The sequence below is a fragment of the Bos grunniens genome, chromosome 5, assembly GCF_055505025.1.
Source record: "Bos grunniens cultivar Pamir isolate PY7600 chromosome 5, Bosgru_T2T1.0, whole genome shotgun sequence".
Lineage (NCBI taxonomy): Eukaryota > Metazoa > Chordata > Mammalia > Artiodactyla > Bovidae > Bos > Bos grunniens.
Window position 1 is genome coordinate 10,013,849 of NC_141169.1, and position 27,325 is coordinate 10,041,173.

Consider the following 27,325-nt stretch of genomic DNA (forward strand, 5'->3'; position numbering starts at 1 on the left):
ACACACACACACACACACACACACACCACATACTGTAACACTTGCTTAGAAAATTCAATTTGCTCCTAAGCAACTAGTATGTTACGGAACAAGTTAAGCATAACCCAAATTTCACATTTGCTTCTGTACAACTGCAAGAAACACTAGATAAGCAGAGAAAACACAACTCAGCTGCAAAGAAACTCACAAAATACACACACCACAAACTTCCGCCATGCAGCTAAGTTCACTGCATGTGTTATGAGCCACACTCCTCTGAATCTGGTGTTACACTTTCAATCCAACTTCAGATGACCCTTCTTCCATCACTTCACAAATTGCAACCCTTTGGAGACCCACTTCTATAAGCAAACTTCAGCGCTTTTACAAAGTCATGTCATATTAATTTGAGTACTTTTATATTTCTTAACCATTTAACATGTATAAAATTGCACTAGTCCTTACAAGGTTTCTGTCTTTTCACATGTCACTGACAAAGTTTTTGAGTGTTACTCCCCTAAACTCCATTTTTCCATATGCCCTATGGTATTTAATCATGTGACTTCTGCATACCATGTTGAGTTTTATGAACTTATAGGCTGAGTTACAGCTTACACACACTCGTAATTACTACAGTTCTACTCAGTGTCCCACCAAAATCAAAGGCAATAGAGGAGATTAAAAAAAAAAATCTCTGGGCATCCTTCACAATTATCTGAAGGTGCCCATACCTATAAGATGCTTTGAATGACCCAAACATTTTTCTTGAATGATTCAGGAAACACAATATATGAAAAGAAATAAATAGCTGTTTAACAGTAGGGTCTTTTCCCAATAAAGCAATGCTTAAATATTTTAATATCAAACCACACAAACATATCTGTTCCTAAAGACAGAAGTATATTGGTGGTTGTCTGAGGCTGGAAGGAGGGTAGAATGGAGAGTTATTGTTTAACAAGTATAAAGCTTCAATTTTATAAGATGAAAGAGTTATGGGGATGGCTAGTGGTAATTTCTGCACAACAACCTGAATGTATTTAATAGCACTCAATAAAAATGATTTAAGATCTTATGTATGGTATTTTACCCCAATTTTTTAAAAAATCCATCCTTATTTTTGAAGAATAACACCATAAAAGTACTCATAATGAAAGACTAAATATACATACAAATCTGTATAGTGTGGCTCCATTTTTTAATGGAGACAAAAGATTAGAAACAAATAAAATGTATAAGATAAGAGTTGACAGGTTTCACTATCTTCTTCTGTATTTACACAGGAGAACTACAAAGAACACATTACTTTTTTAACACAGTTTTTACCAGCAGGAGGAAAAAAAATAAGTTTATACAAATCTGGTTCGGATCAACTTTTGCTTGCATTATAAAATATCAAGAAGTCTTGTCAAGAATTTGAGACTTAATGCAGCTTCTTTGACTATGTCAGCTAAAATATTTTTTAATCATATTTCTCAAGCACCATCTTCTGAATGTTAATTTTGCTCTTCATAACTCAGATTTCCATTTTTTTAAATACTACTAATATACTGCAAAGAATTCCAAAAGTAATAGAAAAATCATTTCATACAACCTGAAAATTTCTCAAACAAATAAGATTAAGTAGTTCACTTATATGCCCACAGATTAGCTGAATATTAAAAGGTATCTTTTAAAGTTAATTTTATTACAAAACTTGTTTTCAACTGTATCTCAAACTGATATTATTCTTATTTATCTTATTCAGTTAGTATCTTACAATTAAAAAAAAAAAGTCTGCAAACAAAATTTAGCAGTCACAGAACTGTAATCTACAACATAAGTCCTCTCCTACCTGCTCATTTCAGCAAAACTCTAAAAAATATTCACTTTCAGAACACAAGGGCCCTTTTTCTTTAAATTCAACTTATAAAGCAAATAAAATTATTATTGAAAAACATTGTAACCCATACAATTCTGGTGAAGGAAATTTCTAAAGACTATCATGGAATAAATGTTTATTAACCAATTCATATGCTAAGTTTCTAACTCACTGGAGCTGTTTTTACCCTTTAAGTAAATAATTTTACTGTTTTTAAAAATTAAATGTTCCTGTAACTTCACTGTGACATGGAGCCTGGTATATTTGTAAGTAACCTAAGGAGACTGTAATACATGGCTGATGCTCAACTGTAACACCAGTCTGTATGCAGCTATAAACAAAAACGCATATGACTTACACTGAAAGCTGCCTCAGCAATAAGCAAATATGTTAAGAATCAACTGGCTAGTTATGGGTGCCAACAGGTCAAATATGTAAGAGTAGTAAACAAAAGGGAAAGACTTCACTTGAGAATACTTTAATAAGATGGACAAAACCTGTTTCAAAGGTTTGAACTAATTAGTAAACATTTACAAACATACACTTTCCCTTAAAAGAATACAAAAAAGAAAAATGAGTGAACATAAAGTTCAAATTACACATTAAGTATTAGAGGTTTTTACTGGAGGCGAGGCTTCTTCAAGAAGCCAGGCAGACACATTTTGTACTAAATATATGACGTTACATAGATGTTTAAGAAACTCTCAATTTCCAAGTATCTCAAGTTGCCTCTGTTAAAATATCTATAAAGTTCTTAATTAAGTGGAAAAAGTAAGAATGTTTAACATCCCTGTAAGAAATTTCCATTAGACATCAACAACTACTTATCAATGTATTATACCTATATAATAACTATAATTCATCATTTAGTCATTCTTAAGCATTTTCAGAAACATTATCTCACAGGACTACTAAATGAATTAATAAAATAATGAGTATAAATTTCATTTCACAGATCAGTAAGCCAGTATAAGAATTTTAAGTCAGTTCTTGAACTTCAGTACAAGAATCACGTGAGCATATGTTAAAACGAAGTCTCAGGTAACTCTTCCCTGAGGTAGATCCCAGAAATCTGCATTTTAAATAAATAACGTAGATGATAATGGTACAGATACCCCCATCCACAGCCACATCTTTTAGGACCCTGACTTAAGTAATAAATGACTAAAGACTAAAGTTTAATCGCCTAAAACTCCATGTTTACTCTGAATCAAAGTTCCCAAATTTTTTTTGCAGATCTCCATGAAAGATATGTAAAATTTTAAACAAGCTGAACTACTACATTCAGTTAAATTATGTACCTCTTATACTAAATTCTAGTAAAGACAAGTGGTAGTAGAGGTCTAAGTTTTAAGAAACTAAAAACAGAAGATTTTACAATTTCATTTTCTCTGTGAAATGCAGGAAAAGCAGACAGTATATTAATTTAATAACTTCTCCTGTTGAATACTGTTGCATTTTACTGAGTAGGAAGCTAAAATTTACCACAAAAACCACAGGTTCTATGAACATAATAAAAAATTAAGATGAAAATGTAAAAGCACTTAGAGCACAACTTTGTGAACATACTAAAACCCACTGATGTACACCTTAAAAAGGTGAATTTCATGATATGTAAATTATACCTCACTTTTTGAAAAGAACAAAGTGTTGGAAAATTTCCAACTCTAATATTTCCAGTAATTTTAAACTTCTAAGATGTCAGCACCACTATTAAAGAGCATAATTATTTTCTGACCCATATCACATGTGCTGTAAACCAGTGGAGAAATAACGAAGAGCGTTCGTAAGGCCACTAGCTTGACAAAAATTTTAAATAAGAATTTTAATGCCACTGTTTATGTATTTATTTGCTCTTGAATTTTTCCAAGAAAGTCCCACTTCATCTGTCTTTTGTAACATGGTCATTTTCAAATTCTACAGTAATTTATTAGCTTCTTATAAAATAATCTTTGTATTTCTTAAACTGGGTATATACTTATACAATACAGTGAAATATAATAAAATAGTTCTTAAGAACCAGGCTTTGAAGACAGATTCTCTTTTGCCCCTCAGGCAAGTAACTGGCCCTTTCTGTCCCATTTCCCCATAGGCTGTAGTAAGAATTAAATGCACCAATACATATAAGGCGCTTAAATCAGTGCCTGGGTGCTTAATAAACATACCATATGTATCATCTGCTTTAACTACATAATTATTATTTTTATGGAAAAAGGCCTCTCAGCTTAGAAAACTCATTAAAAATTCTGATAATACTAAATGTTTCAATTTATCAATGAGCTCAACATTTAGAAAGGCTAGGACTAAAATCTTATTAAGAAACCTCAGTATTTACCCTGTATCTACTCTATTCACCACTCCAATTTTCTCCAACTCTGAATCACTATTAGTCCTTCCCCTGACTCATCGCATTGAAAGGTAGACAGTCTAGAATATAATGGGCATACCAAAAGGCATTTCTTAAGCTTCCTGGATTTATAAGACTTACTAAGTGGAACCTGTCCTATATAATGGTTAATAAATATGCTGAATAATTGCCACTTAAATTGTGTTCACTTAGAAGAGTTTCTATATATCAAATGTTCCTTCAAACTATGGAGTAGGTGTTATAATCCCATCTTGACTGAAAAACAAGGTATCACTTACGTCAAATCAAAGATCCACACTTTCTGACTGCTAGCCAAAAGCAGGTTTGTATTTTGCTGATGATTCAGTGTTCAAAATTTTGCTAAGCAAACTACGGAGTACAGGGTTAGAAGCAAAATCTGAGCCTACAAATTTGACCTTAATTTCTATTCAATTTCATACTTTCATTGTTTTCCCCATTTATATGTTTAAATCATTTAAGATAAACCTCTAATAAAAAGTTATTGAAAAAAATCTAGAGAAATAAGCTAAATAATGCAAGACTGATTAACTCTTTAAAACTCCTTTTTCCCTAGACACACACGTACACAAAAAACCAAAAACTTTTAAAATACTACTCTACCATTTGTTCACTTCCCATGTGATCTTGAGTCATTTAAACTCTCTAAGCCTCCATTTTCTCCTCTGGAAATGAGGATGAAAACAGTATAACTACCACTGGGGATTGCTGTGAGCATTAGTTGCTGCTGCTAAGTCACTTCAGTCGTGTCCGACTCTGTGCGACCCCATAGACGGCAGCCCACCAGGCTCCCCCGTCCCTGGGATTCTCCAGACAAGAACACTGGAGTGAGTTGCCATTTCCTTCTCCAATGCATGAAAGTGAAAAGTGAAAGCGAAGTCGCTCAGTCGTGTCAACTCTTAGCGACCCCATGGACTTCAGCCTACCAGGCTCCTCCGTCCATGGGATTTTCCAGGCAAGAGTACTGGAGTGGGGTGCCATTGCCTTCTCCGCGAGCATTAGTTAAGACAACACATAAAACACTTAGCTGACCACAATGAAAACAGTTAAGTTTCAATAAATTTTAACTTTTATATTTAAATCCAAATTTTAGTATCATTTGACCTCTATCTGAGACTTCCCAGGTGGCGGAAGCGGTAAAGAACCAGTGTGCCAATGCAGGAGATGTAAGAGATTTGAGTTCAATCCCTGGGTCAGGAAAATCCCCTGGAGAAGGAAATGGCAACCCACTCCACTATTCTTGCCTGGAGAATCCCACAGACAGATGAGCCTGCTGGCTACAGTCCACGGAGTAGCAACGAGTTTTCATGACTGAAAGCGACTCAGCGCTAGATCTCTATCTATTGAAAGATTATATTTTCTATGAAAACCACCTCTGTTAATCCATTCATGCACACCTGCTGCTGCTGCTGCTAAGTCACTTCAGTCGTGTCCGACTCTGTGTGACCCCATAGACGGTCACACACAGTGAGCCCCACCAGGCTCCCCCGTCACTGGGATTCTCCAGGCAAGAACACTGGAGTGGGTTGCCATTTCCTTGTCCAATGCATGAAAGTGAAAAGTGAAAGGGAAGTCGCTCAGTCGTGTCCGACTCTTCACGACCCCACGGACTGCAGCCTACCAGGCTCCTCCATCCATGGGAAACGGCAATAACCTCACAAGCACTCTGAAAACGTGGGCATAAGCGTCGAGGAAGCCTTCCCCAACTAACCCTCTTGAGTTAGGTACCCTGCTCAGGAAACAGCCTGTACTTAACACTGTACTACTCAATACAGTTCCCTGTATTACTTAAGAACCCTTTTGTGGGCAAGGCCTGTGTCCTATTCATTTCTGCATCCCTAGAATGAAACCCAATAATTCTAAATCCTGACTCACATGGGGAGCTTATCAAAATATTAATACTCGGGATCCATCCCAGACCCATTAAATGTAAGGGGTCAAGGAGGGAGAAGGCAAACAATCAGCAAAGGGGAAGCATTTAATATCCTCACATAGTGTTGATACCCTGCCACAGCTAAGAACCACTGCACTTTGACATTTAAAAAACTATACAAACAGGTATATATGCATTTATGTGTGAATATATGTATAAACATATAAGTAAAGAAATGTCTCAGTTCAAGACCCTCAACCTCAATAGCTACTCTTAGCCCCATCATCTCTTTCCTTTAAACAGACAACAATTTTAATTAACAATTAGCTACATGCTGTGTTAAGATGGCTTTTAAACTGTTAACTCAGTGCGTACTTAAGTTTCTTCATGTAATTATGCCTTCTTCCTAGATTACAGTCTTGCTACTTGAAAATATACACTGCCTTATTCTTATTTTCTCCAGAGTGCTTGTGATAGTGCCTTGAACAGAGACATGTAATAAATATGTGGCTCATCCAATAAATGTATAAAAAATATCAGCAGTATGTTACATTCGTTATCCAATTCGGGCTAGTACTCAAAAAAAACAGAAAAGGTAAAAATTTATAAAAAAGTTTAAAAAAAAAAACTCTTACTTAGTAAACAAGAGCAACTGAAGTTTATCTCATTAATGAGCATCTGCATATTTGCATTTATTATAGCCATCACATGCAGTATCCCCCCACCACCTACACTTCAGGATTCTGAACTGCTTCCTTACTAAAACTATCTTCCAGTTGCTTGTATCATCTTTATCTGCTGTCAAGTTCTTTTGTAACAATTTTATAGTTACTCTGTAATTAGTAAATAAGTTAATGAAAGTCACAACACATGTTTTACACAGATGCTTAATAAATACTTTTGAAGAAATTTAATGTTTATCAAACACTAAAACAGACTCTCTGCATGTAAGTTACATGCTAATCTACTAATATAAACTTGGTTGGGAATACTGCCTGAAAATAAGAGATTAGTCATTCAACACTATATACATATATATATATATATATATAAAACTCTACTTTTGAATATTGACTGATGATCTTCTTATATTTTATAGTATTATAAAATATTTTATAATATTTTTATATTTCTATGCCTGAAAATTTCATAAAATATTACATGACTTTAAAAAATAGTAGTGCTAAACTGTATTATACAAGAAACTCCACAGCAACTGGCATTTACAATGTTGAAACTACTAAGAGAAATAAATGGCACATGATTAACATAATCTGAAAGACTTTATTTTTTTAAAAACTTGAAAATATGGGGAGGAGGAACTCAAGAAACATGCCTGCTAATTAGATACTCTGGTAAAACATTACCAAGTTTTGTTGGGTCCTACAGCATGAAACAGATAGAGCCATAGTTACCACAAAAAGAAAGCAGTACTCAATTCCCTATTCAATAAAAAAAGGTTCAAATTCCACAGACAAAAAAATGGTACCCTGGGTTGTTTGTTTTTAAGGAAGATTAAATTTAGGAGTTGCCAACACCCAAACGAAAAACATTCCAGAGTATTAGACTCAATTGTAACAGGGAGTCATCTACATTCTCAGCACTGTGTTCCCTTACCCAAAACACGAAAATTAACAAAGGATGTTTCTTAGGACCTCACAAGATACACCATACTTATTTCTCCCAGTAAACATTACCCTTGTTAAAAAAACAAACACAAAAAGGTATTGAGAAATAACAATTTTAGCACATCCAGCCAGACAAAAAAATGAAGTTTTAACAATCTGCCAAGAGATCTCCCAAAATAAGATCCCTGTCAAATGAACAATGAGGAAAAGATTGGAAATGACAAATTATTTTATTTGGACCATCAGCTATATTTAAAAATAACGCTGAGGAATGTAACTTTTCCAAAGCCTTGTCTTCAGTTTCCCCTTAATCTTCATATTTTTAACTTAAAAAAAAAATTTGATTACCACTAGAAATTTGATTACCACTCTCATGAATTCCTTTTAAAGCAATTTAATGAATAACAGATCTTTTGTGCAAGTAGCAAACCACAGAGGACAGTTTTGCCGGCTGATAAAAATCTTCCTGAAACATGCATAAAAATACACCCTTCAAAGACAAACTGATTTTCTAGGTATGGAAATCATATTAAGACTCAAAAATTTGGTATGCTTGATACACACCCTAACTTATTGCAGATGTTTTTATCTGAACCACAATTAAAGTTGGTGAATTCTTACTATTTACTTACTGTGTGTCAAAATTGAATAAATTAGAAGGCCAGGAGGGGAAAAAAAAAGGTTAAAACCTTACAGCCCATGAGCAAAAGATGCAACTGCTTAGGGTGAAAGAGGATTGTTCAATCACTTCCCCAAGCCGGTGAGTTACTATTAAAGCAACTAAAAACTTGTTTACGATTGTTCTGTTGAGTTGAGAGAAATGCTGTTATACCATAAGTAAAAAAGTTTCACCAGGCATTCTAATGGGAAGATGCTGCTGCTGCCCACAGAAATGTTTATGAGACTGCTCAAAAAACAAACAAACAAAAAAAAAATCAACCACCACTCCCCCCGCTCCAAAAAAAATTCCCAAACCTACCACAAATGTTTTCCAGAATTCATAGGGTCAAATACTTCAACACATGGAGAGAGCAAAAGAACTGTGGGTTGCTAGAGCGTTCCTATTGTCCAGAATACCACTCAGGAAAAAAGTGTGTGTGTGTGTGTGTGTGTGTGTGTGTGTGTGTGTGTGTATGTGTGCGTGCGCGCGCCCTATTTCCAACAGCTGGTGTATATATGAAGTAGTACATATGCTCGGTTGGATATACTTATCTTGGGTTCATTGAAAGATAAAGCTGTCTGGGGTAGTGCTAAGGCCAAGTTTTCTTTACAGGTGCTGTTAAACACTGCTAAGAGGGAAGAAGAGATAAACGATCCGATAACTTAAGACCGACACCTGGGAAACTAGAGTACGTCGTCATCACCGTCCACCAATTTTTCTAACTGATCAAGCAGAAACGAAGTAGGCAAGTTTTTAAGCCCCATGCTATCCTTCCACCAGTAAAAAAAAAGGCTCTGGTGTCTGAGATCTTAGCCAGGAAGCCTGAAAAGCACGTGTCCGACTCTGGGTTGGGGAACTTCCCAGGAAGCGTTTGTTGAGAGTAAAACTCCATCACCCCCTGCCTGCCTACTCAGAGAAAGGCTAAGAAGTGCAGGCTCGAGGGGGAAAGCTCTGGGTCCCGGAGAGAGAAGACCAGGAGGCGGCAGCCCTCCCAGGTCCGGCCGCGGCCCCGCCCGGCTCACCTCTGCGGCGGGGATGTTGACCACGCCGGTGGATCGCCGCTTCTCCCGCAGCTTCCTCTTCTCGATCTGTCCTTTGCCTTTCCTGGCGCTGGGGCCCGAGCTCTTGCTCTTCTCCGGGGCGCAGTCCCGCTCCTCCTCGCCGCCCCGGGCGGGCGCTGCCCCCGAAGTGGCGGCGGCGGCGGGGGGGGACTCGTCCTCCGGCCGCCGCGGGCCGGGGGCGGCACGGCTCAGCTGCGCGGGGCCCACGGCGCAGTTCACGCCCCCGGGGCCGGGGGCGGCAGGTGCGGCGGCTGCTGTGCCGCCGCCCGGGAGGTTGTTGTTGAGCTCGTTGGCCGCCGCGGCGGCGGCCGAGGTGCCCAGGGCCCCCGGCGGGAGCTTCCCAGCCGCGTCGCCGGTCCCCCCGGCGGGGGCGGCCGGGCCCGGGGGATTCTGCTTGGCGCGCATCTTCTCGCGCTTCGCCTTCCACTCCTCCAGGAAGTCTGTGGTGCTGCCGCCGCCGCCGGTCCGGTAGCCACCGGTCGCCATATTCCCAGCGGGGCCGGCCGGGCTCTCACCTCAGGCCGCCCGCCCCGACTCCGGCCGCCGCCGCCTCTCCCTTCCCGCCGCCCGGAGGAGGCGAGGGAACGACCCCCGGGCGCTGGGGCGGCTGCGCCTCCCGCCGGGACCCGCTGGTCTGCAGGGGAAACACAAAAGGGGGCGGGGAAGGGAAGCGTGAGGTCCTCGCCCGGCTCGAGGGTCTGCCCCGGGGCCGCGCCCCTCAGGGCCCTCCTCCCCGAGAGCGCCCCCACTCAGCCCCGCAGGCGAGGAGTCGCCGAGTCGCCACCCCGCCGCCTTTCTCCGACGCACCTACACGGCGGGGCCCGGACGGTAGCCGCCCCTGGAGGGGAAGAGAGAGGCAGGGTCCCCGTCTCCGGCGGTCGCGGGGGACCCGAGCCAGACCCGCCACCTGTCGGCCCGTCGCATCTCCAGCCCTCGCTCCGCTCCAGGGTGCCAGCCGCCGACACCCTCACCATCGCGGGGCGAGGCGCCGAGCCCCCTGACCGACTCGCGGAGGAGGCGGGACGTGTCCTGACTCAGCCGTCCAGCCGAGTCCAGGCGCACAGGTTCGCGTGGAGAGCGCGCAGTGCCCCGGAGGCCCCTTACCTGAGCGGAGTTGTGGGGGGGACGAGGATCGGGGCTGGGAGCAGGCGCCCAGGTGAGCCGAAGCGGCCGCGCGCCGAGAAGCCACGGCCAACTCGCCGTCCGGAGCCCGCGGTTCTCCCGGGCTGGGAGGGAGGGAAGGAGGGAGGGGAAGGAGCCGAGCCGAGCGACGCCGAAGGGCGGGCGGAAAGGACCGAGGCGGCGCGCGAGGGGCGCGGCGCGCGGCGGGGGGCTGTGCCCGCCGACGCCCCGCCCCACGGCGCTCAGGTGCGCGACGCCGGGTCCGGCCCGCCGCCGCCAGCCCCGCGGACGCCGCGGCAACCACGCATTCCTGGGCGCGCAGCCGCGCGGCGTCCGGCCTCCGGGCGCCTCCGACTCTGGAGCGCGAAAGGCCCTGCACGTCGTTCTCCGCCTCTCCTGTCTCCCACCACTCTTCCTTTTAAGTACAAGACATCCTCTTCCAGGGAAAAATCTCAAATGCTGCTGGCTAAAGGGGAAAAGGCAATCAACTGGTGATGATTTAGGGCCTGACTAGCCAGGATGGGAAAAGACTCTCGCCTCTCTTTTCCTCGTCGCTGCCTCCTTTTCAGATGCACTAGGGTGGCAGGCAGAAGAGTAGGAAGAACTGAAACCCAGGCCCCCTCCTTCTATGTTTGTGGTCTCAGGTGAGAGTGTCGGCTGAAAGGAGGGGCTTCAATTGTCAGTGTATTAAGGCTTTACGGTTATCTTAGGCTTGCAGGAACAAAATGTTAAACTCATATTAAAATATATTGTATCGGCGATCCCAATCAAATTGGAGTTTCCTCTTAACTCTCTCTACACCTCCTCTTCACAGATAGTGAATGCAGCAGCAAAGCTTCCTCCCAAAGTCTTAAAGCTGCTTTGAGGCTGATTTGATATGAGCTGGGGCAGTGATTGTCCCTGTTCTTCTGCCGTTAACGTGCCATAGGATAAATCTTATCTTCGGATTCAGATCATCTCAGACTTCTGGATCAGGGTAGGCTGAACTGCCACTATCAGGCAGCTCCGGAGGCAGACTGCACTGTATCAGAGTAATGCCAGGGCACATCACTGTCAAGTGTACGGGCACTGAGTCACATTCTTACCTAACGTAAATCTTTCTTCCTACTTAGTACTACCTGTTTTGCCCAGGTGGCACATGGTGCCCTCCGCGTGGGCCTGCCCAGGAATAAGGACAGGACACAGTGATTCACATGCTGTTTATTTGTCAGAGGGGAAAGTCACCCCGTTCTCCTCTTTGGTTTGTCTGCTGGGAGTGAACATGTGGATAACCCGGATTGAATTCTGGAAAAACCCTTTAAAAAATTAAAGGTCTTCCTCGGGAATCGGTTTAAAAGGCTGAGTCTGGCTGGTACCAACCTGGGTGCGCCACTTGAAACTCATCTCAATGATTCATTGCTCTGTTTTCTGAGTTTTAAGGGCAGGAGGGCAGGAGGGAGGAGGTTTGGGCATTAAATAGGTTCACGTTAATATGCTTTGTAACTTCCCAGAGGATTTTCTCTTGGAGGGACTGCAGGATATAGTGGAAAGAGGATATAATGTACCTGAATTCAAACATAAAAACAGCTGAGCGATCTTGGGCATACTCTTTAAATTCTCTGAAACTCAGCTTTCTTTACTTTAAAGCCAGTAATAACAGCATATATTTTTAAGTTAAGAATTGAGCATTGCTTGGTCAAGGAAAACACTCCGTAAATATAGTCTCTTTTATTAATAGGATATTGAACAGAATCCTGGGTTTCTAAAGGCGAAGGGAGATACAGACCAAAAAGATAAGGTACTAAATACGTATTATTAACTTGAAAACAATAGATCCTGAACGAACTTGGATAACACTGCCACATAATTTATCAGTGCATCTCTTAGACCAGTTCTCTTAGTATTAACAAGCGCTGAGTCAGGAATGTTGGCTGCTATTGACGTGTGACTTTGGGAAAGTTGCTTAACTTTTGTGCCTCTGTTTACTTACATACAAAATGGGGATAATAATACTTCCTACATTGTGAGAGTGCTGTGAAAGTGCGTGAGATCCTTAGATAAAAGGTAGTATGTGAGTACCAGAGTAGTTATTATTAGTCTATAAAGTGCCCTAGGAATCATGGATGAAAGCAATTATTGAGGTACAAAGCACTGTATATTATTATTGTTTATTATATCTTTTGTCTTTACCTTACCATTCTCAATATTCCCAAAGATATATTTCACAGCCAGACTGCTTCCATCATTGCATCAAAATATTGAGCTGAGTCAGTTCTAAATTGGCACGCTTGCATGTCATCAGTCTTTATGTACAGCGTTCTGATGAAATAATCCTCAAAGACTCCAGGCCTGTTTTCTCACCTGGAGCACTGTGGACCTTTGGGACTGGAGAATTCTTTGGCGGTGTCATCCTGTCCATTACAGGATGTTTAGCAGCATCCTTGGCTTCTGTCCTCTAGAGACCTACCAGGAGTTGCCTCCACCCCAGCTGTGACTTTGTCAAGTATTTCCTATATGTCAGTCCCAAACTTTCTTCCTCTCAATGCAGTTAATCATATCAGATGATCGGTTGGTTCTCGTTTTCTTAGAGGGATCTCTCCTGGAGCTCTCCACCCACTACTCTACCCTGGACTGACTTTTAAGCCTCATTGTCTGTGCTTATCCTGGGATTATACTTGCCTAACATCCTAGGAATCATTTCCTATACAGACTCCTTGTTTCCTGAATTCCATATTGTCCTCTTTTCCCTTATTTTACTTGAGTACTCCTTCAGTATACTCTGGAGATCAGATTGCACATTTTTGGAGACTGTGTATGTTGAAAACTGTTCTTCCTTTGTCTTCACACTTGGTTAATAGTTTGGTGGGGCTTAGAACTCTAGGTTGGAAACCAATTTTCCTTTATAATTTTGAGGGCATCACTATATTGTCTTCTAATTTCCAGAGTTACAGTTGCCAGAAAACCAATGGCATTCAGATTCCTTTGTCTTTTCTCTCTAAAGTTTTGGAACTTCTAACCCATCTTCTTAATTATCTTAAAGGTTTGCCATGGTTTATCTTTTTTCATTATATGTTAGGCACTCAGTGGGCCCTCTAAATCTGCCCTCTGGCCTTCAGCTGGGAGATTTCCTTTTCTTATATCTTTGGTAATTCTTCCCTTCCATTTCCTCTATTCTCTTTCTGGAACCCCTGCTAAATAGATGTTGAATTTCTAAGTGTTCCCTAGTAAGTATTTGTCTTTTCTAGTTTCTGTCTGTTTGGCATGTTATTCTGTTTTCAGGGATATTTTGTCTCTTATTTGCCAGACTTTCTATTAAATTTTCTGTTTCTGTCACCATTTTTTCTGTGATCTATTTCTTAGTCTCTAAATGTTCTTCTTCCATATTATCCTGTTCTTGTATCACATTCATTCTCTTTTCTCTTTCTAAGGAAATTCCTTTAACTTTTCTTCTGCTGGTCCTGCACTGCGTCTCTTATCTATATGTTCCCTTTCATCTTCTTGATTATTTCAGTCTTCATTTTTCATTTTCCTGTTTTCACCTTGTCAGTCTGCTATTCATTCATATTTTATTTATTTACTGGCCACTCTGCATGGCCTGCAGGACCTTAATTCCCTGACCAGATCAAACCTGTGCCCCCGGTAGTGGAAAGGCACAGTCTTAACCCCTGGACCACCAGGAAAGTCCCTGTTATTTTAGACTGAAGCATTGAAAAGTTGACTGGATGCTCTTCTCTCAAAAGGCAGAATTGGCTGACTGATGGTCCCCATTTCGGGAGCTGGTATTTGGACCCAGGTGTTTTGTGGAGGCCTGTGTCAATTGTCAGCATCTGGCGTTTTCTCCTGGCCACATCAGTTTCCCAGAAAGAAAGTGCTTCTGTCTGTGACACTAGTTATCAACTGTTTCAAGTGCCAAGTAAAGAGAAGGGACTGGGGGAGCCTCAAAACTCAATATGCAGATTTCACTCAGTCCCTATGTTGAATGCCTGTTGGGTTCAAGTTCAGTACATTTGTAATTCCAGCAGCTCCAGCGCATGAACTTCCAGTCCTCTACCAATATCAGGAGAGACAGCCTCCTTGTTATTAGGCCTTACAGAGAGGACTTGAGAATCTAATTGTCCTTTATGTAGATTTTTAGCCAATCCTTTTTTTTTTTCATTCCCATTCTTTCTTCCCTTTCTGAAGTATATGCTGCTGCCTCTAATTTCTGAGCTTTCTTCTTTAGGACATAAAGGAATCCTTGCTGACTTTGTCTCTTGAAGGTGGTTAGAATTCACCTTTTTTTTTTTCTCTTCTAATGTCTGTTTTTCATCTTCCATCTTCCAAAATTTTGCTGTCATTTCCCATCCTCTTGGTTGTTACTGGTTTATCACTTTACTTTCATTTTAGTGAAGTTACTTGAGGAGTAGCAGCGATAAGTGTGTTCAGCCTGTTATGTTTAACAGGTCTAATGTATCCATTTTGCAGATTTCTAGATACTTTCACATCTGATCTGTGATGAGGCTAAACAACTAGAGACCTCTGCCTCTTATTCTCACCCTGATTGAAGTACATCTTAAGTCCCTATTGAGTGACAGTATTGGAAAGAGCTCTATGAAATGTACTGTTTTCTGGAGGCTGTTTATGAAAATTGCATCACATAATGTTCCCAGGAAAAAATGTCTGACATTAATACTAAGAATAGTTGAATTTCCCTTTGTTACTTTTTTAACCATCGTAAAACTATGTGTTTTATAGCTAGAAAATATTCCCTTTTTCCATCGACTGCTGTTAAACCTTACGCAAGATTTGTGGCCTATTTGGGGAAGATCTAGGTTTTGTTGTGTCTGAAGCTTATAAAACTTAGGGCATTTTTTTAAGGAAAAGAATAGATTAAAAAAATAAATGTTTAGAATGAACAACTTTTAAAATTATAAATATTAACAAATTGAAAAGTGCCATAAACATCACAAAAATCCAGAAAAATCCTGTTTCTCTGCATTTTTATGATTGATTATGAGTTAATGCATGAAGTATCTGGCTTCATACATGTATCCTGTATTTGTAGTACACACATACATAGATTTGTGCACCATAAATGCTGGAGCTCTGATAAATTCTATTTGTACTATTTGCATTAAAAAATAAAATAATATATCATTTTACACCTTGAATTATGAAATACATTACTGATAGAAGAGAACTTCTGTTTTGACTGGATATCAGTGAAAGCAGAATCTTCTGCTACTTTTACACCTCTAATGATTAGAGCTATTTCCCACAGACTGAATGTAATGCCATCAGACTTGCCGCCTCCTACAAAAAACAACCTCCTTGCTGCTTTCATCAACCAAGTTTCCAGTCACTCTGACTTACTAAGGACCTCTGCTCCTGGCTGACTATCTTTTTCTCCTTACTATGTCAGCTCTTAGTGATAATATGTACAAAGATTATCCAATATTGGGCTTCTCAGATGCTTGAGCTCCTCACTTCCAATCTCATTCTCTCTTTATCCTTCTGTAGCTAGCCATTCCCACAGTTACGTCATCAACAGTCAGCGCACCTCCAAACTGTCAGTGTAAACATCCCATTTTTCAACCATTCTTCTTCCTATCCCTTAATCTAGTACCCCCACTCCAGCCAATTTTTAATCTATTGATCCCGCCAGTTTTTCATTATCCAGCACGCCTTTTTCTTGTCCTAACTTCCTTTCTCAGCTTAGATTTTAAAGCTGGTCATTATTAGCCTCTTCTATGCCTATACCTGCTCAGCTACTGCTACTGCTGCTGCTCAGGTTAAATTAAAAATACTGTGGCATCCTTCCTATGTGTGCCGCTCAGTCACTAAGTGGTGTCCGACTCTTTTGCAGTCCTGTGGACCATAGCCCGCCAGGCTCCTCTGTCCATGGGATTCTCCAGGCACAAAAACTGGAGTGGGTTGCCATTTCCTACTCCAAGGGATCTTCCCGACCCACGGATCGAATCCACGTCTCTTGTGATGGCTGCTGCTGCTGCTGTTAAATCGCTTCAGTCGTGTCCGACCCTGTGCGACCCCATAGACAGCAGCCCACCAGGCTCCTCTGTCCATGGGATTCTCCAGGCAAGAACACTGGAGTGGGTTGCCATTTCCTCCTCCAATGCATGAAAGTGAAAAGTCAAAGTGAAGTCGCTCAGTCGTGTCCGACTCTTAGCGACCCCATGGACTTCAGCCTACCAGGCTCCTCCGTCCATGGGATTTTCCAGGCAAGAGTACTGGAGTGGGGTGCCATTGCCTTCTCCACTTGTGATGGCAGGTGGATTCTTTACCACTGAGCCACGTGGGAAGCACTGCGTGATCGTAGTCTCAACCGGAAAACCAGGCAGCACGTACTGTCTGGCAGTCCTGTAGTCTGAGTAAGTTTGTTCTGTGCTGCAGAATGAGTAGTTCACATCAGTCCCTTAAGCCTCCAAAACCTCCTCATCCCACCCTTGCTCTCAGTCGATGAACTTGCCTTGCCATTCATTGACTAAAGTAGGACCTACTAAGTAGGACCTTGCTAAGACACGTCTCCCCACTATCTGGATCTACTCCATGCCTCCTTACTTTTAAATGAAGTTCTCAGCTCCTTTCAAAGGCAGTCCTGCCATCTGTATCTTTCCCCTTTCCAGGGCTTCGCTCCTACAATTTAAGTCTCCTCTCATGCATAATCAATTTCTTCTTTTAAATAATTCCCTTCAACATACAAATGTGCTCTGTATTAATCCCCTCTGTATTTGTTTTCTACTTACTGCTGTAACAAGCTTCCACAGACTTGACATCTTCAACAACATGATTTTATCACCTTACAGTTCTGTAGATGTCTTACAGGGAATGGGTCTTTCTGAATTAAAATGAAGGAACCGGCAGTGCTGCATTCCTTTCTGGACGCTCTCTGGAAGAATCCATCTCCTTGCCCCTTCCCGCCTCTAGAGGCCGCCCACATTCCTTGGCGCTTGGTCATCTTCAAAGCAAGCAATAACCCTTCTCTCTGTGCCTGCCTCCCATCGTCACATCTCCCTATGACTCTCTTCTGCCTCCCTTTTCCACCTGTAAGGATCCTTGAGACTATATTTGGAGCACCTGGATAATCTATTTTAAAATCAGTTGACTAGCAATCTTAACTCCACCTTCAACATCAAATCTCTTTTTCCCATATAATTTTTTAATATATTCACAAGTTCTGGGGATTAGGGCCTGAAATTCTTGGTGGTCACAGTTTTTCCTACTGTCTCTCTTAAAGAAAAAATTTTCATTGACTCTAGAATCTAATCCGGTCAATGTCCTTTTTCTCTGTTCATGTTCACAGTCAAAAGTGTTGGAAGACTTATCTTCTTTCCCTGTTGCAGTCTGTGAGACTGAGCCATTAACCTGTGGGCTCTGTGCAAACTGGCTAGTTAGTGTTATAACTGAATTGCAGGGCATCCAGTTGGTGTCCAGAGCGTGGGAGAATTGGTTAGTGTGGGAAACCCCTGCACACATTTGGAGTCAGATGTGTTCAAAGAAAGGAACACCGCGTTTCCTCTCTTACCTGGTCAAGATGAAAATGGGATTTCCCGACAACCCAGCAGTTGCACTCTTAGGTATGTACCATAGAAACTAGGACATGAGCAGAGAGACACATGGACATACATGTTCCTGCAGCACTAATTACAATAGTGAGAAAATGGGAAAGTTACTTGTAGTTAGAAGGAGAGTGGATATAGAAATTATAGTTTAGTAGTGCAATGGAACATTTATATCATTTCAGAAACATCATCTCAAACTAGTTTCAAATGGATATGTAGGGGATTCCCTGGCAGTCCAGTGCGTCCAGGGGCTAGGATTCCACTTTCACTGCCCAGTGCCTGGGCAGGAAACTAAGATCCCCCAAGCAGTGCAGTGCAGCAAAAAAGAAGAAGGATATGTACAGTATGACACTAGTCACATACATTTCCATACTGTTGACAGATGCATACTTTTGTAATATAAATGCAAATATACCATATTCAGCTTATTATTAATACTTCTGAAGACAGACGGAAGGAAAAGGTATAGGAGCTGTAATGTTACTGTTACTTATGTTTTATTTCTTTAAAAAGGAAACAGATCTAAGAAAAATGTGCATTAACATTTGTTAAATCTCAGTGTAGGGGCTACCTAGATTATTTGTTATATCATTTTCTGGACTTTTGTATATTTGAAATATGCTGGAATTCAAAGTAATTTTTAAAGGAAAAATGCTTGAACTTGTATAGTATAAATAGTTTCATGCAAAAAGTTTTGGTTTTAAAAGTCTGAAACTTTAACAAGATTGAACTTGGCTTCCCTGATGGCTCAGAGGTTAAAGCATCTGCCTACAAAGCGGGAGACCTGGGTTCGATCCCTGGGTCAGGAAGATCCCCTGCAGAAGGAAATAGCAACCCACTCCAGTATTCTTGCCTGGAGAATCCCATGGACGGAGGAGCCTGGTGGGCTACAGTCCACGGGGTCGCAAGGTCGGACATGACTGAGCGACTTCACTTTTCACTTTCTTTGACATGTCTTAGGACGACTTTAAAATATCCCCTTTTTTTGCCAAGCAAAAGAAGACATTAAATTCTAGAAACTTTAATGAAGCCATCCACCCTAGAAATATTTGAAAAGGTTTATGGCTTGAAGCAAAGGAAGAAAACTGAAGTCATGCCAATATCAAAAGCCATGTTTCCCTTTAGAATCGTGGATCTTCTAATATCTGGAAACAGATTTTTCAACCGCTCCTAAAACACTTTCCTTCAACAGGCAAACAACCGGATGAAACCACCGATGCCTCTCATTTTAACCAGGTCCTCCATTATTGTTCTTTCTTCTCATACGCTGGTGCCAGTGAACGAGTACTCCAGTTTTTCCGACCCCTTCTGGAGACTTGGCAAGCCCTTGTCATTTTCCAAATGGTGAAAAAATATCTTTGTCCTGGAAAACTTTATGTGACTGGAATATTTTGGTTTCTGGGTACTGATGCAGCACCTCAGCTCAGTAACACTCCTGGTCGGTCTTCTTTGCTAAAGACACCCCATGCATTGTCATGACGCATTGCTCTCAGCATCAGCAGGAATCGGGCCGTGCCAGCGGTTCCTAAATGAGACTTTGCTGCTGTGAAAGTCTTTCACAGAGCCTGGTCCTGATGTCAGCCTTTTCAAGAAATTTTAACTAGAAAAGAGAACAGAAAAGGAAACTCTTCTCTATTATACTCAGACCACTGACTTTCCAAAGAACAAATTGTAAAGTATGTGATTGAACTTCATACGTAAGTTGTAGACATGCGCCATAGAGATAGAGAAGAAGAGAGAGAAACAACTTAACCGAGAGGTGTCGTTCCTAGTTTTGTTACATCATAGGTGTGTTTGACCATGATGCTAAATAAATCTTTTGATCCGAGGTCCTGCATACAGCATTATGGATGCTGCTAAAAGAAACCCCATCAACTCTGACAGCTCAGCTGTCATGTGAGGAAGTAAGGACAGAAAGACAGAAAGCAAACAACAGTGTGAACTTTACAGTGAAGAGGATGGACTTCCTGTGGTTTGAAGCTCAAAGTCTTGTTAGTTTCTCTGCAAGTAGAAATCTTCAGTACCCCGAAATACCATAAAATTCTTTTGAACGTTACTTCTGCTTAGATCACTTTAAAATTAAAACATGAATTCATCATCCTTTTTGGCCCACAGAAAGCTTCAATAATGTATACCCAAGATGGTTTCATTGATTCACAGTGGTGATGAGGAGACATGAATTTAAATGAGTCTTGGAGTATGTACTTTAACCTATATTAAGCCACTATTTTCAGAGCTTTTTGCCATTAAAAGAAATCGAAATTAAATGGATGACATAGATGACATAACATGACTTCTTATTCAGATCAAAGGAGCCTTTCACTGGAATTCACTATTGAGTAAAGCTAAGATTGCCTTTTATTTTGCAGATGCCTAGGTTTAACTTAAATTAATGAAGATAACATTTTGCATTATAATGCTTATAGCAGTTATTTATTGCTTACTACAAGCTAAGCACCAGGCTATTAATTCATATACAGTGTCTAATTTAACCCTTTAAATATTGAATATTGCATCCCTTTCACAGATCAGAGAATTGAGGCATTAGAGATTAAGTAACTTACCAGTGTCACATGGCTAATACATGATAAAACCAAATATTGAGCATGGATCTGTCTGACTCCACAGTCCATCCTTATATGTCAAAGGAATTAATTTTCAATAAAATAAACAACTTGACCAGCTCTGTTTCTGGGGCATTTTCCTATGAAAGATTTCTTTTGATTTTATCAAAATATTAGGGCTTCATAATCAGTGAGTTTTAGGGCCAAGAACAAGTGGACCAGACAAACCACGTATCGTGGGGCCCCTGGCACAGCTCCTCCCCACTCTGTCCTTGCATCGTGGGTGTGGCAAACAGCGGGTTCTCTCCATATAAATATTTGTCAGACGGCACACTGGCAGGATGGCTGTCCTAAGGCTGCCCTGGAAGTCCGCTGCCTGTCTCCCGGAGCTTTACTTGGGAGGTGGGGACAGATTGGGGTGGGACCTATTCCTTGATGTTTGTGCCATAGCCTTTGATCCTCCAGCTTTGCAGGTTCAGAACTCCGATTTTGTCAGCATTTAAAGAGCTTATTAATGTCTCAGGGAGACACAGTCACATTAACGTAGCTCACTTGCCTGAACTACATTTTCTAAAAGCCAAATAATTTATAATGAAAAATGTGAAGGTCAGAAATCCAGGAATGTTAAGGTCATTGTGAACAGTGTGTATTCAAGAAGGCAGACCTACAAGGGAGTGAAAGCCGGCCTGGAAGCTTACTTGATAAGTATGGGAAAATGAACAGGAGGGGTTAATTAGAGGAATCCGGTGTTTACTGGCCTCTGCTAAGAGAGAGCCTGAGACATTTATCTCCACAAATAAGGAGAGTCCTGCCAAACTGAAGACAAGGAATGGCTCTCCCCAGGACCTTTGCATTCCTAGTCTTGTTTGCTAAGCGGGCTGCTAACCCTGCATCTGAGGGACACATTCTTCCTTTGCATATGCTAATGACTTTAATCTGGTTACAGTCCCATTTTATTGGTCAGACCTCTTTCAGGTGAATTTGCATATCATTGCAAAATCCATTTAATGACTTTTTTTAAAAGCTTAATTCCCCTAAGGCAATTTTATTGGTGGGCATTCTACTATAACTTTAGTGTACTCATTATGAGTATTTTCTAAGGCCACTCAATAGATCTTCCAGTAGAAATTGCTCCTCCTAATTTTAATGTCAGTATATAAGCTGTATGAAGATTATATTCATTCACTCAATGAATATTTTGAAGGTTATACCTACTATGCATCAGGCTTGTTCTGTACAAGTTACTGTTTAAGCAAGAGAGTACAAAGGCAAATGACACCTCCTGCCTTCAAGCAGCCTCCAGGTGTGTAAACACATATGTAAACAAAAAGAAATAGCAAAAAAGACTGAATAAAAAGACTTGTAAACAAAAAGATGATGCTTAGTTCTAAATAGAAATAAGAATGGGTTGTTATAAAACTAATAAGAACCAACTGAGACTTCCCTGGTGGTCCAGTGGTTAAGACTCTGTGTTCCCAATGCAGGAGACCCAGGTTCGATCCTTGCATTTGGAGATCCCTTGGAGAAGGGAATGGCTTGGATAATGAAGAATCGGACATGACTGAGCAACTAACTCTTTCACTTTGAGGGAACTAGATCACACCTGCTGCAAGTAGGACCTGGTGCAGCCAAATAAACTTAAAAATGAAACAAACAAAATTAATACGGACCTACTGTATACACAGGGAACTCTACTCAGTCCTCTGTAATAACCTAGAGTGTTAAGTCACTCAGTCATGTCTGACTCTTTTCGACCCCATGGAGTGCAACCCACCAGACCTCCCTGTCCATGGAATTCTCCAGGCAAGAATACCGAAATGGGTTGCCATTCCCTTCTCCAGGGGATCTTCCCGATTCAGGGATTGAACCTGGGTCTCCTGCCTCGCAGGCGGATTCTTTACCATCTGAGCAACCAGGAAAGTCCTGTATGAGAATCTAAAGAGTGGATATATATTTATGTGTCACTTTGCTGTACAGCAGAAACTAACACAACACTGTAAATCAACTATACTCTGATAAAAGTTTTAAAATTAAAAACAACCAAGTTGTGCAAGCACAGACTGAGGAGAAATGGCTTCCACAAGACTGAATGGGAAATTTTTTAAAGTAGACGAGAAGAATTGTGCACTCCAGTAGATGGAACCACTTAGGCAAAAGTACAGAAATGTCAGTGCCTCCAAGGAATGGAGAAGGTGCTGCTCCTGGAAGGTTGGGAGTGGAGACAAATGTGGGCTAGAGGGGACACAGGCCCAAGAATGGGGCTACTTGAGTCTACACGGCCAAAGGCACAGGAGGCCTTTCCCACTTTCCCTCTGGAATTCTCACCCCTCTCTGCTTCTTGAGCCTCTGCCTGTTAATTCTCTGTTACTTTCAGAAGCATCTGCTTTCCTCAGGTGGTTCTTTAAATCAGCAATTAAAAAAAAAAATTTTTTTTTTACTACATAATGCATGTGTGTGGTAATATTCAAAAACTGTAAAGGCAATGTGTAACAAATCAAGTTCCCTCTGACTTACCATGGCCAGCCACAAAGTTCTGCCTTCTGCTTGCAGGAACTACCTCTGCTAACAGCTTCCTGCATATCCTTCCAGTACGTCTCTGCAGAGGTGATGTATGCACATGTACATACACAGATGGGCTTCCCTCGTGGCTCAGATGGTAAAGAATCCACCTGCAATGCAGGAGACCCAGGTTCGATCCCTGGGTCTGGAAGACCCCGTGGAGAAGGGAATGGCTACCCACTCCAGTATTCCTGCCTGGAGAATTCCATGAATAGAGGAGCCTGACGGGCTACAGTCCATGGGCTTGCAAAAAGTCAGACATGACTGAGTGACTCAGCACACATACACAAATGCATGTGTGTGTGTATATATATACAAACTACTATTAAAGAATAAACTACCACTGCATCTTGCTTTCTTGGCTTTAAAATAGATTTTGGAGATTTTTCCACTTTTATTTGTTCTTTTATTCATTCATTGGACAGTCTTTATGGAGTACCTACCATAGGCAGTGTGGTCACTGATTACTCTTTGTTTCACCCTTTTTTTGTTACCCCAACACTATTCTAACAATTTTATACATACAGGACTATCTCTTCAAGGATTACAGGCTCTATCCAGAGGCAAAATGCCCCTGAAGAAAACGTAACTGATTGACGTTTCAGAGCCTTGCTCTGAAATTGCTCGCTCTTTAAGGGATATACCAGGGGAGAATTAAATTGACAAAAGAATAGGAAGGGAGTGTGAGATCCAAATAACCTGGTAGTACAGTAACTCATTAACCTCTAATTAGTTAACACTTGGCCTTAATTTAGAGGCTATTTTTTTCCCCCAAATGTACAGAAATTTTGCCCCTGCTTGTCTTATCTATCAACACTCAACTTTTCCTGTCTAGAAAAACTGCCTTGAGATGGTGCAAAGGCTTTCACCTCTATTTTCCACCGTGCCTTAAATATAAGAGATGTTTAAAAAGATCTGTTGAATATGTGTTAGGCAATTAGTGCACTTTGTGTGGTTTTATATTAGCAATATGTTGCAATGTCTATGGAACAAAAGAAAGGCTTTCAGTTCAGTTCAGTTCAGTCGCTCAGTCGTGTCTGACTCTTTGCGACCCCATGAATCGCAGCACGCCAAGCCTCCGTGTCCATCACCAGCTCCCGGAGTTCACTCAGACTCACGTCCATCCAGTCAGTGATGCCATCCAGCCATCTCATCCTCTGTTGTCCCCTTCTCCTCCGGCCCCCAATCTCTCCCAGCATCAGAGTCTTTTTCAGTGAGTCAACTCTTCGAGTGAGGTGGCCAAAGTACTGGAGTTTCAGCTTTAGCATCAGTCCTTCCAATGAACACCCAGGACTGATCTCCTTCAGAATGGACTGGTTGGATCTCCTTGCAGTCCAAGGGACTCTCAAGAGTCTTCTCCAACACCACAGTTCAAAAGCATCAATGTATACCTGTGGCAGATTCATTTTGATATTTGGCAAAACTAATACAATATTGTAAAGTTTAAAAATAAAATAAAATTTAAAAAATAAAGAAATAAATAAAGCAAAAGCATCAATTCTTCGGCGCTCAGCCTTCTTCACAGTCCAACTCTCACATCCATACAGGACCACTGGAAAAACCATAGCCTTGACTAGATGGACCTTTGTTGGCAAAGTAATGTCTCTGCTTTTGAATATGCTATCTAGGTTGGTCATAACTTTCCTTCCAAGGAGTAAGTGTCTTTTAATTTCATGGCTGCAGTTACCATCTGCAGTGATTTTGGAGCCCCAAAAAATAAAGTCTGACACTGTTTCCACTGTTTCCCCATCTATTTGCCATGAAGTGATGGGACCAGATGCCATGATCTTCATTTTCTGAATGTTGAGCTTTAAGCCAACTTTTTCACTCTCCTCTTTCACTTTCATCAAGAGGCTTTTGAGTTCCTCTTCACTTTCTGCCATAAGGGTGGTGTCATCTGCATATCTGAGGTTCTTGATATTTGTCCCGGTAATCTTGACTGCAGCTGTGCTTCTTCCAGCCCAGCATTTCTCATGATGTACTCTGCATGTAAGTTCAATAAGCAGGGTGACAATATACAGGCTTGACATACTCCTTTTCCTATTTGGAACCTTAGCCTAAATATGCATTAGCTTTTGAAAAAGCTAATGATGAATAGTTTCAAAATGTCATATTACTAGAAAACTATATTTATGGATTACTAACAATTGGATTTGTACTGAGTCTTTATCAATTATTATGGTTAAAATTAATTCTATCTTTTGCTATTCTATTTTTCATTTTCCTTTTAAAATACCCAAAAGGCACTGTAACCCTCTAAATCTGTTACTCATTAACAGCATGCATGTTGAGGTAAGGACATTTCTAAAGCCCCAAATTGCTGACTTTAAGAGGTTTTAGCCTCTTTGATTTTTTTCAAGTTTGCAGTGGTGGGAGGAAAGAATTGAATAATTTAAGCACTGCTCTACATGTGATAAGATGAAACTAGGACAATTTTAATAGCCTGGAAAAGGTTTGTCAAAACAACCCCTTTGGTTTCTTTCTCCAAACTCTCTTTAGACGATCTGATTGATGTAATTGTCAGAACATAGTATCACTCTCCGGCGTGGATTCAGTCTTACCTCAGGTTCTTAGCCAACCTGTGGATCAGCAGCTTCTAAGCATTTTGACCGCAATCTATAGTAATAGATATATTTTACATTGTGAAATTATGCATGTAAGTATATAGTTTTTTTCTGAGTAATAGTTTACTATGCATATAACATATACCTCAAAAAGAATTCTAATATACTACTAATCAAGCATCACAGTTTCTGCTTTTGCAATTTATACAAATTAGCTGAATTTTAATACTTTAGGGAATGCTTACAAACAGAATATACAACAAATTGTAATATTATGCATCATCCTTAACTTTTGAAAGTTTGGCTTGTATTATCTCAAAGGAAAACTAATATAATTCTCATTTTCCCACACAATTAATTCATAACCCCTTTTAAGATTAATTTTTTTAAAAAGAAGCTAACCTGTAAGCCTTTATCAATGGTAAATTGGAATGCAAACACCTGCAGGCTTTGATGAAATAAAAATAAACAGCTTATACGACCAGCACCTCATAAAACCAAAACCTCCTTTTGAAGTACAAAGTTCAATTGTTCTTGCCTTCTTAGTAAATGTTAACCCGAACTCTCCCCATCTAGAAACTGTTTTGGTTTGGTAATGTCACACAGTTTCTTAAGATGATACTTAATTGATCTACATGTTTTATACTCTTTTGTTCCTAATCTAATCTATCCCCTGCCCTTCTGTTCTATTCATTTAAAACATTGCTAGTTGTAACTTGTAACTCTGCAGTTTGAAAAATAATGCTATAGATTAGTGCTTCTCAGATTTTAATCATTTAGGGATCTTGTTAAAAGTGCAGATTCTAACTGGGTAGGTCGGTCTGAGATCCTACATTTCTAACAAACTCACAGATGCTGAGTTTGTAGGGCACACTTTGGAGAAGAAAGCCTGAACATATTTGATTCTTGTGGCCCAACCTCTGATTTATTCTGCTGAGGCAAGAATCTTAGAATCTGATTAAATCCTTCTTTTGTTACTTTACAGTTTTACTGAGATCAACAATTTAATCTATAATTTCAAGTTGTGGTATTAATAAGTGCAGGCTGAAGGGAAAGATGGGGTCAGCAAAGGCCACTGAATATTTTAGGTCAGGTGTTTAGGCAATACCTAACTGGATCAGTGACAGCTGACAAAGACTTGACTGAGGGGAGAAAACTATGAGAAGATGTGGAGGATGGACAGTCCAGGCAGAGAGACCATAAAGGACAGGTCCTGCGGTGGGAGCATGATGGGTGTTGTTCTAGGGTGCAGTGTGAGGGCAGATCTGCCTTCAGGCGAGGGAGAGAAGAAAGAGACCCGGTCACCAGGGTAAGCGGCCCTCACCAAACAGGACCTTGTAGGCTGAGTTACAGTCAGATTTTATTCTAGGGGTGATGGGGAACACTGCAGAGTTTTGAGCAGGGAAATGACATGAGATTTCAGTTTTAAATGATATGTGGATGCATGGCACATATACTACAGAAGAACTAGAGTAGAAGAAGTATGGAGACTGGTTATGACAATATAGCAGTAGATCCTGTTGACTTCTTTC

General features: G+C 40.9%; 1 protein-coding gene and 1 long non-coding RNA gene across 2 annotated transcripts in view; both read right to left on the reverse strand.

Annotated features, from left to right (window-relative positions):
• PAWR (pro-apoptotic WT1 regulator) overlaps positions 1-10,954 on the reverse strand; it is a 128,275-nt gene extending 117,321 nt beyond the window's left edge. The window contains exons 1-2 of the mRNA XM_086398833.1: positions 10,551-10,954; positions 9,408-10,080 (exon numbers count right to left, since the gene is read on the reverse strand). Coding sequence (XP_086254959.1) covers positions 9,408-9,932 — 525 coding nt within the window. The 5' untranslated portion in view covers positions 9,933-10,080; positions 10,551-10,954. The remainder of the gene's footprint in view (positions 1-9,407; positions 10,081-10,550) is intronic.
• A 12,290-nt stretch (positions 10,955-23,244) lies between these two features.
• LOC147371307 (uncharacterized) lies at positions 23,245-26,297 on the reverse strand. Its single transcript, XR_015163450.1, has 3 exons — positions 26,196-26,297; positions 25,791-25,845; positions 23,245-23,339 (listed from the first exon to the last, which is right to left on the reverse strand). It is a non-coding gene; the product is annotated as an uncharacterized LOC147371307 (long non-coding RNA).
• Between the last annotated feature and the right edge of the window lie 1,028 nt (positions 26,298-27,325).